Here is a 14987-nt window from a genome sequence, read left to right as displayed (position 1 = left end):
GTTGGCTAGTATTTTGTTGAGGAGTTTTGCCTCCATGTTTATCAGGGAAATTGGTCTATAGTTCTCCTTTTTAGTGGGGTCTTTGTCTGGTTTTGGAATGAAGGTAATGCTGGCTTCATAGAATGAGTTTGGAAGTTTTCCTTCCATTTCTATTTTTTGGAACAGCTTCAAGAGAATAGGTGTTAACTCTTCTTTAAATGTTTGGTAGAATTCCCCTGGAAAGCCATCCAGCCCTGGACTCTTGTTATTTGGGAGATTTTTGATTACTAATTCGATTTCTTTACTTGTAATGGGTCTGTTCAAATTTTCTATTTCTTCCTGTTTCAGTTTTGGTATATATATTTCTAGGAATTTGTCCATTTCTTCCAGATTGCCCATTTTTTGGGCATATAAGTGCTCATAATATTCTCTTACTATTATTTGTATTTCTGCCGTGTTTGTTGTGATCTGTCCTCTTTCATTCTTGATTTTATTTATTTGAGTCCTTTCCTTTTTCTTCTTGATCAAACCGGCTAGGAATTTATCGGTTTTGTGAGTTTTTTCAAAGAACTAGCTTCTGGTTTCATTGATCTGTTCCACTGTTTTATTGCTTTCAGTAGCAATGATTTCTGCTCTAATCTTTATTATTTCCTGTCTTCTGTTTTGGGGTTTTATTTGCTCTTCTTTTTCCAGCTCTTTAAGGTGTAAGGTTAGGTTGTGTATCTGTGACCTTTCTTCCTTCTTTAGGAAGGCCTGGATTGCTATATACTTTCCTCTTATGACAGCCTTTGCTGTGTCCCAGAGGTTTTGGGCTGTGGTGTTACCATTTTCATTGGCTTCTATGTACTTTTTAATTTCCTCTCTAACTTTTTGGTCAGCCCATTCATTCCTTAGTAGGATGTTCTTTAGTCTCCAAGTATTTGTTATCTTTCTACATTTTTTTCTTGTTTTTGATTTCGAGTTGCACAGCACTGTGGTCTGAAAATATGCACGGTATGATCTGGATCTTTTTGTACTTGTTGAGCGCTGATTTGTGTCCTAGTATGTGATCTATTCTGGAGAACATCCCATGTACACTGGAGAAGAATGTGTATTCTGCTGCTTTAGTGTCATAGACTCTTAGTCTAACATTCTTTCTTGTCCAGCAAGAGAGTGGATGCGAGATTGAAACCGGGAGATGGCTAATGTCCGGGAAAAGACAAGAGCCCTGAATAAGGGTCCTTGCTCCATATTTATTAAGATCAGAATGCTTACAAACGTGATGGGCCTGCACAAACAGACAATGAATCTTTGAACACTAACTCAGCGGTATGAGGGAAAAGGGGTTTTGAGGATATACAGTGTTTGGGGTTTGGGTCAATATAAAAAAAAATCCTGGTGCTGGGCAGATGGGCAGATGGTTGTTAATGACAGACAAGAGGTGCCATGTCTGTTTGTCTTAGGTAGCTTAGGGGATGAGAAGGACAGAGCAAGTAACCTCAGGGTTAACAAGGTACCTTTTCTTTTACTAATCAGCTCCCATCTGGGCAGCTTCACCTGCAGTGGTTTATAGCCCTATTTACCTGATTTGGTCCTTCCTTCCTATGAAAGCAGCTTTCTGCTATAGCACTAAATTAGGGGGCGCTTTTGCCCTGAATACCTAATCTTGCTTATACATTTATAAGCATTTATAAAGTTATTTATAAATAAATATATAAATTTACAATTCATATACATTTGTATGGGGGTGTTTTCCCCCCTCTCTATTCTGGGGGCCTTGCCCCCCCATCCTTGGGGCTTTGGCCCCCCCTACCCTATTCTGGGGGCCTTTGCCCCCCCTCCGCTCTATCCTCTGGGCCTAATCTTATTTATGCAAGCTTGGGTGTGAGCATGCTATGGCTTTGTAATTCTTTATGCCTTGTTAACCCATCAGTGCAGGCTCAGGGAATTCCTAAGCTTATTCCCCCTACTTTAAGATGAAATGTTCTGAATATATCTGTTAAGTTCATCTGGTCCAGTGTGTCATTCAGAGCCATTGTTTCCTTGTTGATTTTGTGTTTAGATGATCTGTCCATTGCTGTTAGTGGGGTGTTGAAGTCCCCTACTATTATGGTATTATCAATGAGTTTCTTTATGTTTGTGATTCATTGATTTATACATTTGGATGCTCTCACATTTGGAGCATAAATGTTTACAATTGTTAGATCTTCTTGGTGGATAGACCCCTTAATTATGATATAATGCCCTTCTTCATCTCTTTATTTTAAAGTCTAGATTGTCTGATATCAAGTATGGCTACTCCGGCTTTCTTTTAGTGACTGTTAGCATGATAGATGGTTCTCCATCCCCTTTCTTTCAATCTGAAGGTGTATTTAGGTCTAAAGTGGGTCTCTTGTAAACAGTATATAGATGGATCTTGTTTTCTTACCCATTCTGTTACCCTATGTATTTTGATTGGGACATTTAGTCCTTTGACATTTAGAGTGAGTACTGAAAGATATGAATTTATTGCCATTGTTTTGCCTATAGAGTTGGAGTTTCTGGTGGCATTCTCTGTTCCTTTCTAGTCTTTGTTGCTTTTGGTCCTTTTTTTCTCCCCCCCCCCCCCCATCTTTTCTCCTCTCAGAGTGTCCCCCTTAAAATTTCTTGCAGGGCTGGTTTAGTGATCAAGAACTCCTTTAATTTTTGTTTGTCTGTGAAACTTTTTATCTCTCCTTCTATTTTGAATGACAGCCTTGCTGGATAAAGAATTCTTGGCTGCATATTTTTCCAATTCAGCACATTGAATATATCTTGCCACTCCTATCCAAGTTTCTGTGGATAGGTCTGTTGCAAACCTGATCTGTTTTCCCTTGTAGGGTAAGGAATTTTTTCCCTTGTTGCTTTCATGATTCTTTCCTTGCTTGAGGATTTTGTGAATTTGACTATGATATGCCCTGTTGATGGTTGGTTTTTGTTGAATCTAATGGGAGTCCTCTGTGCTTCCTGGATTTTGATGTCTGTTTCTTTCCCCAGGTTAGGAAAGTTTTCTGCTGTGATTTGTTCACATAACCTATCTACCATTTCTTCTCTCTCTTCATCTTCGGGGTCGCCTCTGATTCTGATGCTATTGCTTTTTAATGAGTCACTAATTTCTCTCTTTCTTAAATTGTGCTCTTTTGCCTTAGTCTCCCTTGTTTTTTCTACTTCATTGTTTTCCCTAAGTTTGTCATCTATATTGCTGATTCTCTGCTCTGACTCATCCATCCTTGCTGCTGTGGCATCTGTTCAAGATTGCAGCTCAGTTATAACATTTTTTATTTCATCCTGACTAGCTTTTACCTCCATAGAAAGGGATTCTAAACTGTTTTCAACCCCAGCTAGTATTCTTAATATCATGATTCTAAATTCTGATTCAGACATCTTGCTTGTATCTGTGTTAAGTCCTTGGCTGTCATTTCTTCCTGTTCTTTCTTTTGGGGTGAATGCCTTCATTTCATCATTTTGAAGGAAGAAAAGGAATTAATAAGGTAAAAAAAATTAAAATTAAAAAATTAAAAACACAAAAAGAATAAAGGATGCTAGATCTTAGGTGTGTTCTGGTGTGATTGTTGAAAGGAGCTTGATAGATTAGAGTAAAAAGCGAAAGATAAGAAAAAAAAAGGAAAATGTTTGAAACTTTGAAAAAAATACAATGAGAACAAAATGAAATGATGGAAGTAAAAAATAGAAATTGAAAAACTTATAAAACAGTAAAAAAATACAGTAAAAAAACTAAAGAAAAATATTTTTAATAGAAATGGAAAATAAAAATAAATTTTTTCTGTTTCTGTATCCAATTATAAGAAAAAAAGGAAAAAAAATTGAATAGATGGACCAGTAAACAGACTGAGGTATGATTGAAATTACATCGGTTTCCCCTAAAAGTGGTGGTAGGAAGCACTTTATAGTCCGTAAACTAAGCAGTCAGAGAGACTTGTGGTGTTCCTGAAGAGCAAGGTTGTCCCAGTTGGGCAGGGCTTAGTGTTACGGCTCCGTTTCTCACTAGATGGTGCTGCTTAGCTTACTGGGGTGGATTGTTGTGGCACCTGTAGGTGTGTATGCACACATGCAGGAAGGGTGAAAATGGTGTCACCCAGCTACCCAGTCTCTAGTATCAGAACTCTGTGCTCTCCCCGATCAGCAATTGCGCACCCCTCCTTTGTCCCTGGATTCTGTCCACACCCTGCTTTTACACTGTCCATGATCAAGCTGTCATGCTGCCAGGCAGTACCTCCCTCTTTTGTTCAGTCCCTTGCATACTCTTCTTATCTCTCGAGCTGCTTTCAGGCGTGAGGGATGCTTTCCGTACTCTGCCCCTGGCTCTGTCCTCTCTCTGCAGGCAAAAACAGCTCCCTGCCCTCTGCGGCTTTCTCCCCTAGTCACCTCTCTGTGCCATGTACCTGCTGGTTCAGGTTGTGCAGAGTGTTGTGTTATACCTCAAATCAGTATTCTAGGTGTGCGGAATGGTTTAGTGTTGATCTGGCTGTATTGCAGGGATGAGAGATGCAAAAAAAAACTTCCATGGTGTTCTGCCATCTTGGCCCCTCCCCCACTTCCATGTATTTTTTTATTCTTTAATTTCCTCATTAACCCATTCATTCTTAAGTAGGATGTTCTTTAACCTCCATGTATTTGTTGTCTTTCCAAATTTTTTCTTGTGTTTGACTTCATGTTTCATAGTGTTGTAGTTGGAAAATATGCATGGTATGTTCTCCATCTTGTTTTATTTGTTGAGGGCTGATTTGTGACCCAGTATGTGATCCATTCTGTAGAATGTGCCAGGTACATTTGGAAAGAATGTGTGTTCTACTGCTTTAGGATGAAATGTTCTGAATATACCTATTAAGCCCATCTGGTCCAATGTGTCATTGAAAGTCATTGTTTCCTTGTTGTTTTTTTGCTTAGATGATCTGTCCATTGTTGTAAGTTAGGTATTAAAGTCTCCTACTATTACTATAGTATTAACAATGAGCTTCTTTATGTTTGTTATTAATTGATTTATATATATGGGGCCTTCACGTTGGACACATAAATATTTACAATTGTAAGATCTTGTTGGACAAATCCTTTTATTATGATATAGTGCCCTTCTCCTCTCTTGTTACAGCCTTTGATTTAAAATATAGTTTGTCTGATATAAGCACAACTACTCTGGCTTTCTTTTGACATCCATTAGCATAAATGTTTCTCCATCCCACACTTTCAATCTGTAGGTGACTTTAGGTCTAAAATGAGTCTCTTGTTGGCATCATACAGATGAGTCTTGTTTTTTATACGTTCTGATACCCTATGTCTTTTGATTGGAGCATATAGTCCATTTACATTCAGAGTGATTATTGACAGATACGAATTTAGTGCCAGCATATTGCCTGTAAAGTCATTTCTGAGGATTTTCTCTGTTATTTTTGGTTTTTCTTTCCTGCTCAGAGAGTCCTCAATTATATTTCATCAGGACTGGGTTAGTGGTCATGAACTCCTTTAGTTTTTGTTTGTCCAGGAAACTCTCTCTCTTCTATTCTGAATGGCAGCCTTGGTGGATAGAGCGTTCTTGGCTACATACTTTTCCCCTTTAGCACTTTGGATATATCATGCCACTCCCTTCTGCCTGCCAAGTTTCTTTGGAGAGATCTGCTGCTAACTGCATTTTTCTTCCCTTGTAGATTAGGAATTTCTTTTCCCTTGCTGCTTTTAGGATTCTTTCCTTATCTCTGTGTTTTGCAAGTGTTGGCCTGCTTTTGTTGATTTTGATGGGAGTCCTCCGTGCCTCCTGGATTTGGATATCTGTTTCCTCCCCCAGATTAGGAAGTTTTCAGCCCTTATTTGCTCAAATAAACCTTCTGCATCTTTTACCCTCTCTTCTTCTTCTGGGAATCCAATGATAATGAATGTTATTATGGAGTCACTGAGTTCTGTAAGTCTACTTTTGTGATTTAAGATTTTTCTTTCTCTTTTCAGCTTCATTATTTTCCATAATTTTATCTTCTGTATCACTTATTTGTTCCTCTGATTCTGCCCTCTTTGTGGTCATTGCATCCAGTTGGTTTTGCATCTCAGTTACTGCATTTTTTATTTCAGTCTGACTAGTTTTTACATCTTTTATCTGTAGTAAGGGGGTCCCTGGTGTTTTCTTTGCTTGTCTCAAGCCCAGCTAGTATCCTTATGATTATTGTTTTAAATTCTGAATCAGGCATATTACTTATATATGTTTCAATTAGGTCCCTGGCGGTGACCTTTTCTTGTTCTTTCTTTTAGGATGAATTCCTCCATCTTGGCACTTTGTCTGAGTCTCTGTCTTCTGTGTGTTAGGAAAGCCTGTTATGTTTTCTCCTCTTGGGAGTAATGGCTATAAGAAGAGGTCATATACTGTCCAGAGCTTGGCGCTTCAGGAGTTGTCTCTGGTGGATGCTGTGTGCACTCTGCTGTTGTGTTTTGGCTGCTCCTTCCCTCAGGTCAGTCCTCTGCAGAGTTTCTCTTTGCCTGCCATGGGCAATGTTTTGCCCTTGGCCAGAGTGTGGTGAGTTTTACGTAGGTGTACTTTGGTCTGCTTACTTAAAGAAGCTAGACCCAATTTCCACTAGAGCTGAATCTTTGCAGCGCTGTGTGGTCAGTAGCCTCGGTGCGTGCAGGTGGGGGTGTTTGTGCTGGTCTTCTGGGGGAGGGGCCCATAGCCCTAGGTCAGAAGCAGCTGCAGAGTGCAGCGGGGCAGGGCTTGGTGTCAGTGGCTCACGCCTGCACTGTGGGCGCTCTGCTGCTCCCTGGTCTGCCAGTGCTGATGGGTGCAGGAGAAAAAGGGCACCTGCCCTCTCCCTTGTCGCTAGAGATGGGAGTTTGCACCTGCCACTGTCCAGGAAGCCTCCACAGAAGAGTGAACAATCTCCCTTCATGTGTCCCAGGCATCCCTCAGATCCTTGCCTTCACCCTGTCTGTGTCCGGGCCCCTTGCCTGCCCAGCAGGCGTGTGTTTTATCTCAAGTGCACCAGCTGAGTTCCAGAGTTCTAGGGACCCACGCTGACCCTCTGGGTGAGGGTGTCTGCTCTGGGGCTGGTGCTGGTTTGTCCCAGAAGGTCAGTCACATAAAGGCACAGGCACTTAGAGTTCAGGGTAAAGCTCGGCAAGAAGCTGGCCTCCAGGTTAGCTGCCCTCAGCAGGTGTCTCTGCACCTGTGCTAATGAACTGGGCGGCCCAGTGGAGCCCAAGGGCTCTTTGGCCCCGGAGAGGCATTGCTGCCTCTCCCAGATGCACTCCAAGAAGGGGACCTGTCTCTCCCAGCACGACCCTCAGACTGCACTGTCTGCTCCCGGGCCTCCACTCCCCCCCAGAAGCGCCGCTGTGCCCCCTGGGCTCCACACCAGCCACGACCCGGACTTCTACTGAAACTCCAGTCTTTGAGCTCTGCTGCTTGTACAGACTCCCAGCAATCAGCCCCTCTCATTTTCCCAGTCAGTGGTTTTGGGGGAGTGCTTTTCTTGTGTGATCCCCTGTGTGCCACGCGCGCTCTCTCTCTCTCTCTCTCTCTCTCTCTGTCCCTCTCCATGATCAGGGCTTCTTCCCCTCCGCAGCACCCATGATTGTTTCTCTCCCAAATCATGTCTCCGCACCTTTTGCCTTCCACGATGTGGCCTCTTCTCTCCCTCTAGTTGTGTGGTCTGTTCCGTCAGTCCTCAGATCGATTTCATGGGTGTTGAGGATGATTTGATACTTCTTAAATTCATCGTCTGCTTGAGGCAGGTTGCTGCTGCTGTCCCCATTTTACTAGGGTGAAATTCCCTCAGGGGCCCAGCACACATCCTGACAGCCTGGCTGAGGAGGGAGGACTTCAGGATACTTGATTGACTGTCAGAGCCAGAACCGGCATCCGGCTCTTGGTTGTATGGAGTCTGCGGGATAGTGAGAAAGGGTGCACAGAGTACACGGCCCTGTACACACGGACCCCGCACACACCCTTACTACAAGCAAGGCTTGTGTTCTTCCCGTGGCTTCAGGGTCAGATTCCTGTGAACACCTAAATCGCACTCATTGCTGTTCAGAACTGACATCTTTACCCCGAAAGGATGAAGTAACCGTATTTCCCAATCCATTACCGCATCAGGAGCGAGTTTACCGCGTGAGGGTCAGTACGCTTCTCTCTGTTGTTGGCTTGTGTAGGTCTAGCATCCATTTTTACTTAAAAGTGCTTGATCCTTAAATTGCCTGAAAGGAGTGTCCTGAAAACATAATTATATTAAGTCCTCTGTAAAAGAAGAAAAAAATCCAAAAGCTTTGTAGATGAAAATTGATGAGCGGTCTACTGTCTCTACACGGCCAGACCTGAAGGTGGGACCTAAACCCGACACATTCTCAGTCTCAGGTATGAGAGAGAGGCTCCTGTGTTGGCTGAGGAAGATTTCTTCACCTAGCATCTCAAAACCCATATAAGATAAAACTCCATCATGTGACTAGATTACTAGCTAAAAATAAAGTGAATGGACAGCAACAAATAAAAAGAAATCCTCAAGTCTCTGTTCTTAGCTTCATCCTCAAATTCCTGTTTATACCCGTTCTGAGTTCTGAGAAAAGTGCCATAAGCCGACTAAATTGGCCATTTGCTCTCAGACTTGGCATCTTCCTGCAGCATGATGGCCGCCTCTTCTTTTTGTAGATTGACTGTCACAGACTCGGAGGGAGCCACTGACTCCAAACTGCAGTCCTCATGGTCAGCGGTGCTGTGGACCATCCGCCGGTTGCCAACGCAGGACCAAATCAGACCATAACTTTGCCCCAAAACTCCATCTCTTTGAATGGAAACTGGAGCAGTGATGATCACCATATTGTCCTCTGTGAGTGGTCCCCGGGTCCTGGGAGTGAGAGCAGAGAGGTGGCCCTGCAGGCAAGTTCCCTAGCCTGCCTTCAGACTTTTACTTGTCTATCCGTCCACCTACCTGCCCTCCCAACCGTGTACCCGTCCGTCCATCAATCCACCCATCCACCCGCCCATGCAGCTATCCATCTGCCTGCTCATCCATCCATCCATCCATCCATCCATCCATCCATCCATCCATCGGTACATCTGTCCATCTGTTTATCTCTTCACACATTTACCTACCTACCTACCTAAAGTATTGCTATGTGTGTGGGGGGCAGTTATATCTAGACAATATGTTTTACAAGATTATCTGATAGATTACAACTATTGGAAGAGCCCCGGAATTCACAAATCTTCAAAATTTACGTCCTTTCCCCTCATGCATTCTCTATAAGCCCGGAATAGCAACTAAGTGGGTCCCGTGTTGACAGCTTGATCTTGAGGCTAGTTTGGAGAAAGTCTGACCCAGCATTTGCTACGGAAATACTATTTTATTTTAGTATTGGGAGAAACTTTAGAAATAATCCAGTATAAACTTTATTATCAGGAATTTTTTCCTTATCTGCAGTAACAAGGTTATTGTCTCGTGGTTGACAGATTAAGATGTTAAAAGGGGTGAACCTTTTATTAACTGGAAAATCACAAAGACGACTGTAAACCAGACTCTTACATTCGTGGAAACGTCATGCAAGGCAGCCTGCCGCAGCTTTGCTCCGGATGGGGAAGCCCACGGAGCCCTCCGATGGGGTGGTTCTGTGGGCACCGGGTGACACGTGTTGGTCTGCCCAGTTCCCGTCTGCCACAACATTCCCTGTACTGGGTACATAAGCCTTCATGTAACTAGTAATTTTGAAGTAAGGACTAGGAAATTATACTTCAAAAAAGCTTGACTTTATTTAGTCAAAAATAGGGAGGGGAGCCTGGGTGGCTCAGTCGGTTAAGCTTCTGACTTCGGCTCAGGTCATGATCTCACAGTTTGTGGGTTCGAGCCCCACCTTGGGCTCTATGCTGACAGCTCAGAGCCTGGAGCCTACTTCGTATTCTGTGTCTCCCTCTCTCTCTGCCCCTCCCCCTGCTCACACTCTGTCTTTCTCTTTCAAAAATAAACATTAAAATTTTTTTTTTTTTTAAAGTAGGGAAAAGCTGTAACAAAAACTGGAAACAGTCTCAGTGTTCATCAGTGGGGAGTGGCCAGACCCACCATGATACATTATACAATGCTAGTTTAAAAGAGATAACTTAGGGGCACCTGGGTGGCTCAGTTGGTGAAGTGTTTGACTTCAGCTCAGGTCATGATCTCGCGGTTCGTGGGTTTGAGCCCCATGTCGGGCTCTGTGCTGACAACTCGCATTGTGTCTCCCTGTCTCTCTGCCCCTCCTCCCTATTCACTCTCTCTCAAAAATAAACATTAAAAAAGAAAAGCTGATAACAAAAACTGGAAAAAAACCTCAGTGTTTTTTTTAAGTTCTTAAAAGTATATATTTCAAGTTTCACAAGTTCCCCTTGTGCCAACACAGTTGGTTTTCTATCATCTTTTTTCAATTTTCCATTAAAACCTTTAACAAATACATGCAGATATATTTATCTTTAGACAATCTCGGGATCTATAAAAGTAAGTGAAGTATAAGAGGATTTAAGATTAAAAATCCTTTCTTTGTTGCCATGAACTTCAGACCTAAGCAATAATTGGAAATGTTCCCAACAACAACAAAACAGCAGCAAAATGAAAGGTTATTAACTTGGAGACAAGTGTAGCTATGATATACTCAATGGAAAAAAAATATCGAAAAGTTTTGTTTTAGAATTTTAAAAAATTATTTTTAGTTATAAGAGTAATACATGAATTGCTTCTTATGGTTAAAAAAAAGTGAACTTCTGATAAAGTGCAAATACAACCTATATCCCGCCCCAGTCCCCTTATTGGAGATAAATTACTTTGGTCAGTTTAATATGCGTCCTTCCAGAATCCTTGCGTGTGTATGTATACGGACACGTAACAGTATCTGGCACACTATATGCCTTGTTCCACAACTTTCTCTCTTTGCTTGATGATGTATGTCTTTGACATCTTTCCATTTCATTATAAATCTACCTTAATGTTTGTTCATTTTTGAGAGAGAGAGAGAGAGACAGAGCGTGAGTGGGGGAGGGGCAGAGAGAGAGGAAGACACAGAATCCAAAGCAGGCTCCAGGCTCTGAGCTGTCAGCACAGAACCCAACATGGGGCTCGAACCCACGAACCGTGAGATCATGCCCTGAGCTGAAGTCGAACGCTTACCAGCTGGGCCACCCAGGTGCCCCTAAATTAATCTCTTTTAAACGAGCATTGTATCATGTATCATGGCGGGTCTGGCCACTCCCCACTGATGAACGTTGAGAGCGTTTCCAGTTTTTGTTATCAGAGCCCATGCTTCGTCAGGGTCCGGTGTGAGCCTCCTTGTGCATGTGGGCTCTCTCTGGTGGAGGCAGAGAGAAGTGGGATTGCTGGTTAAAGAGCATGCTCGTTTGCCATGCGAACGGCTGTTGCCAGATTGGCTTCCAAAAAGGCTATATTAATTTATACTTCTTCAAGAAGCACATGAGGATACACAGTGAACTTTACATTGCATTTTCTTGGGACACACACATTTCTTTTTCAAGCAGGATCTCCATATTTAACAACATTACTCATTTTTCATTATGTCATACTACTTCTTAAAATTACTTTTTTTCTTTCCTTTTTTCTTGTCTCTTCGGTATCAGGGCATCGAGACACCATACCTTCATTTGTCTGAAATGCAGGAAGGAAACTATACGCTCCAGCTGATGGTGAGAGATTCTTCAAGACAGCAGTCCACTGCTGTGGTCACTGTGACTGTCCAGCCTGGTAGGTGGGATGGGAAAGGGATTTGGCCCCAGAGATTAAGGCAGAAATGACACCTGGGCCTCTGTGCTTCAGACAAGCCAAATTTGGTGGCAAATTCTCTAAATCTTTTAATTGTGAAGAAGTAGGGGCTGGAAGAGCTAAATCTTAATATAAAGCCAGTTTTCCATTGTGGTTCTGAATCTTGTGTTGAATGTGCGTCTACACCATGGTGTGGAGGACCAGATGGACATCCTCAGGGCCATTCGAGGGCTCCACCTGCCAGGTGGACACGCCCACACGTGTTCCACTCTGCTGCAGAGGCTGATTGTGACGTGTGGCCTGATACTCACATGGCTTGTATCCGGATGTTGGAGAATTGACCCCAGGTCACCTCACAATCCTGTAATGGTCTCATGGAAATCCAGGATTCTGCCTTCCTACACATTTAAATAACCTAAGGGTAGTTGGGTTTTCGCTTGCCAATGGTCTTGGCTTTTGAACTTTTCTAGAAGATGCTGCTGGTCCCTGTAAACCGTCCAGTGTCCTGGCAACTGAAAATATACTCAATTTGTAGACAATGCATTTTATTGTTTTATTTTATTTTATTATTTTTATTTTATTTTATTTTATTTTTTCAGTTAATACGTAGTAGGTGCTATGGGTTAGATGCTGGGGATATGGCATTAAACAAGATAGATTTGGGCTCTGTCCTCCCGCAGCTTATGGGTGAAAACCTCATGATCAGTGCATTTCTAGCAGATGGACACGGTGCTTCTGGAGCCCAGGGAAAGGACACACCTATCTGGGCTTGAGGCATCTGCAGAGTCTTACGTGAGCTCCAGGTTATATCTGGCTAGGTGAATTTGGGGAGAGAAGGGCAAGAGGAAGAGTTTTTTAGGCAGAGGAAACAGTGTGGAGAAAGTCCATGGGATGAAAGAGAGTCTGGTAGTCCAAAGAATTAAGAAGAATGTAGCGGAACAAGAGAAAGCAGTGAGGATGTGGGCGTGTGAGGGGCAGGGGTTAGGATGCCTGCGGGTGATCTGGAGGGGGGAGGCAGGGGCCCACCGTCAAGGGCTTTGCAAATGGATGTTCATGTACGTGTTTTATCCTAAGGGCAAGAGAGGCCCCTGGACCACTGAACTTTACTGAGTAGGACAGTGAGGGTGGGACATGGTCCAGATATTGGGTAACTGCTACTAAAGTTTTTGACTACTTGACTTTTTTTTTTTTTTAATTTTTTTTTTTTTCAACGTTTATTTATTTTTGGGACAGAGAGAGACAGAGCATGAACGGGGGAGGGGCAGAGAGAGAGGGAGACACAGAATCGGAAACAGGCTCCAGGCTCCGAGCCATCAGCCCAGAGCCCGACGCGGGGCTCGAACTCACAGACCGCGAGATCATGACCTGGCTGAAGTCGGACACTTAACCGACTGCGCCACCCAGGCGCCCCGACTTTTTTTTTTTTTAACAGAAAATCTATTTATTTCAATATCAGTATCAGTGGTACTTTATACCTTTTTTTTTTAATCTTTTTTTTTTTTTTTAAGATTTTTGTTTTTAAGTAATCTCTACATCCATTGTGGGGCTTGAACTTACAATCCTGAGCTCAAGAGTTGTGTGCTGTACAGACTGAGCCAGCCAGGTGCCCCTTATGTCTTTTCCTTTTGTTCAATGTGTAACCAAAATGTTCTGAGCATTTATCACTTAGCCGGCACTGTGATAGGCCCGGGGCTACAAAGACAAAGGGGCGGGGGGTCAGTCCTGCCTGACAAAGCAGGTGTGTTCACATAGATGTCAGCTAACTTCCGTCCAGTTCCTTCCTGCCTGCCTCCCCCACTCTGTCCCCAGTCCTTCTTCCCTCCAGCTTCCCATCCTCGTTCTTTTTCCTTCTCTCTTGTCTCCATGACTGTTGAGGTCTTTTAAAGAACCAAACCTGCTGTCTGGACCCCTGGTCTCCCCCTCAGAACGGTGTAGTGCTGGCTCAGCCACAGGCCTGCAGTGGTCCCCCCCAGGGTTCCCTTAGGACACTCTCTGATCCAGACATGAGTAATTGGCTTAAATCAAGAAATCAGGGGTGCCTGGGTGGCTCAGTCGGTTACGTGTCCGACTCGATTTCGGCTCAGGTCATGGTCTCCTGGTGAGATCGAACCCTGTCGTAAGGCTCTGTGCTGAGCGTGGAGCCTGCTTGGGACTCCCTCTCTCTCTGCCCCTCACCCACTCATGCGCGCACGCTCTCTCTTTCCCTCTCTCAAAATAAATAAACATTAAAAAAATCAGGGGACTGCAGATTAATGCAAAGAGATCACCGTTTTTCATAGCATTTCTCTAATTCTAGAAATCAACAGGCCCCCAGTGGCCATGGCCGGCCCGGACAAGGAGCTGGTCTTCCCGGTGGGGAGCACCACTCTGGACGGCAGCAGGAGCAGAGACGACCAGGGCATCGCCCTTTACCACCGGGAGCCCGTCAGGTAGTCCCTCTGTCACTGAGCTGCAGGCGGGGTTCACACCCTGGCGCTGGGCTAGCATCGCCCTGTCTCCACATTAAACAGTCAGCTTGAGTGTGCCGGGGACTTGGGATTTCAGCCCCTTTCTGGAAGTGTCCGAGCACGGCTGCCGAAGAGTAGACACGATAGCGTGGACGGACGCAATAGATGCTGGTTGGCTTTGGGGGGGAAGTGGAGCCATGCCAGGCAGAAGGGCCATCTTGCCGTGGGTGAGCTTCAGGACGGGAGAGGTGTGGGGAGGACCTGTGCGAGGCCCTCACGAGGCCCCCCGTCTACACTCGTTTAAACCATCTGTAGACCAAAGAGATAAAGAGCTTAAGGGGATCCTGTGTCATGTGACAGTCTTTGTGGGTTGCATGCTCAAACTCCTGGGATCCTGAATCTGCTCTTAAGAAGTAAATAATAACTATTCCCAAAGGAATCCCAGGCTTAGTCTAAAATCGGCATTGCCTCACGACCCATATGCTGAACTAGAGAATTTAGGTGGATAAAAAGTTACTGTAGACTTCCATAGATGGCATATGTTTTAGCTGTAAAGGGGGACTTGTGTTAGGACACGGATGTCCCGCCTGCCGCAGTCAGAATACCTCTGCTTTTGTTGTTCCCGCCCCTGCTTTACAGAGGTCAAGCGGCGGTGAAGATGGGGAATAGTGACAAGGCTGTCGCCACCGTGAGCGGGCTTCCGGTGGGCATGCACCGCTTCCGCCTGATGGTGACAGGCCGGTGGGGGCTGAGCAGTGCCAGCATACTCACTGTGGCCGTGAGGAAGGGTGAGTCCCAGCTCAGCGGTAGGGCAGGGGGACTGTTGCTGCTTTTC

At 44.1% G+C, this 14987-nt stretch overlaps 1 protein-coding gene across 1 annotated transcript in view; it reads left to right on the top strand.

The window, feature by feature from the left end:
• Positions 1–14987, top strand: part of KIAA0319 (KIAA0319 ortholog) — a 74269-nt gene that overhangs the window by 40550 nt on the left and 18732 nt on the right. Inside the window, 5 exon segments of the mRNA XM_047103064.1 lie at positions 8618–8652; positions 8655–8845; positions 11564–11687; positions 14002–14134; positions 14792–14940. Coding sequence (XP_046959020.1) covers positions 8618–8652; positions 8655–8845; positions 11564–11687; positions 14002–14134; positions 14792–14940 — 632 coding nt within the window.

The sequence above is a fragment of the Lynx rufus genome, unplaced genomic scaffold (assembly GCF_022079265.1).
Source record: "Lynx rufus isolate CCGP_SWC_20201006 ecotype Redwood Valley unplaced genomic scaffold, mLynRuf1.p SCAF_6, whole genome shotgun sequence".
NCBI classification, from domain to species: Eukaryota; Metazoa; Chordata; class Mammalia; order Carnivora; family Felidae; genus Lynx; species Lynx rufus.
This window is presented reverse-complemented; position numbering and strand designations above follow the sequence as displayed.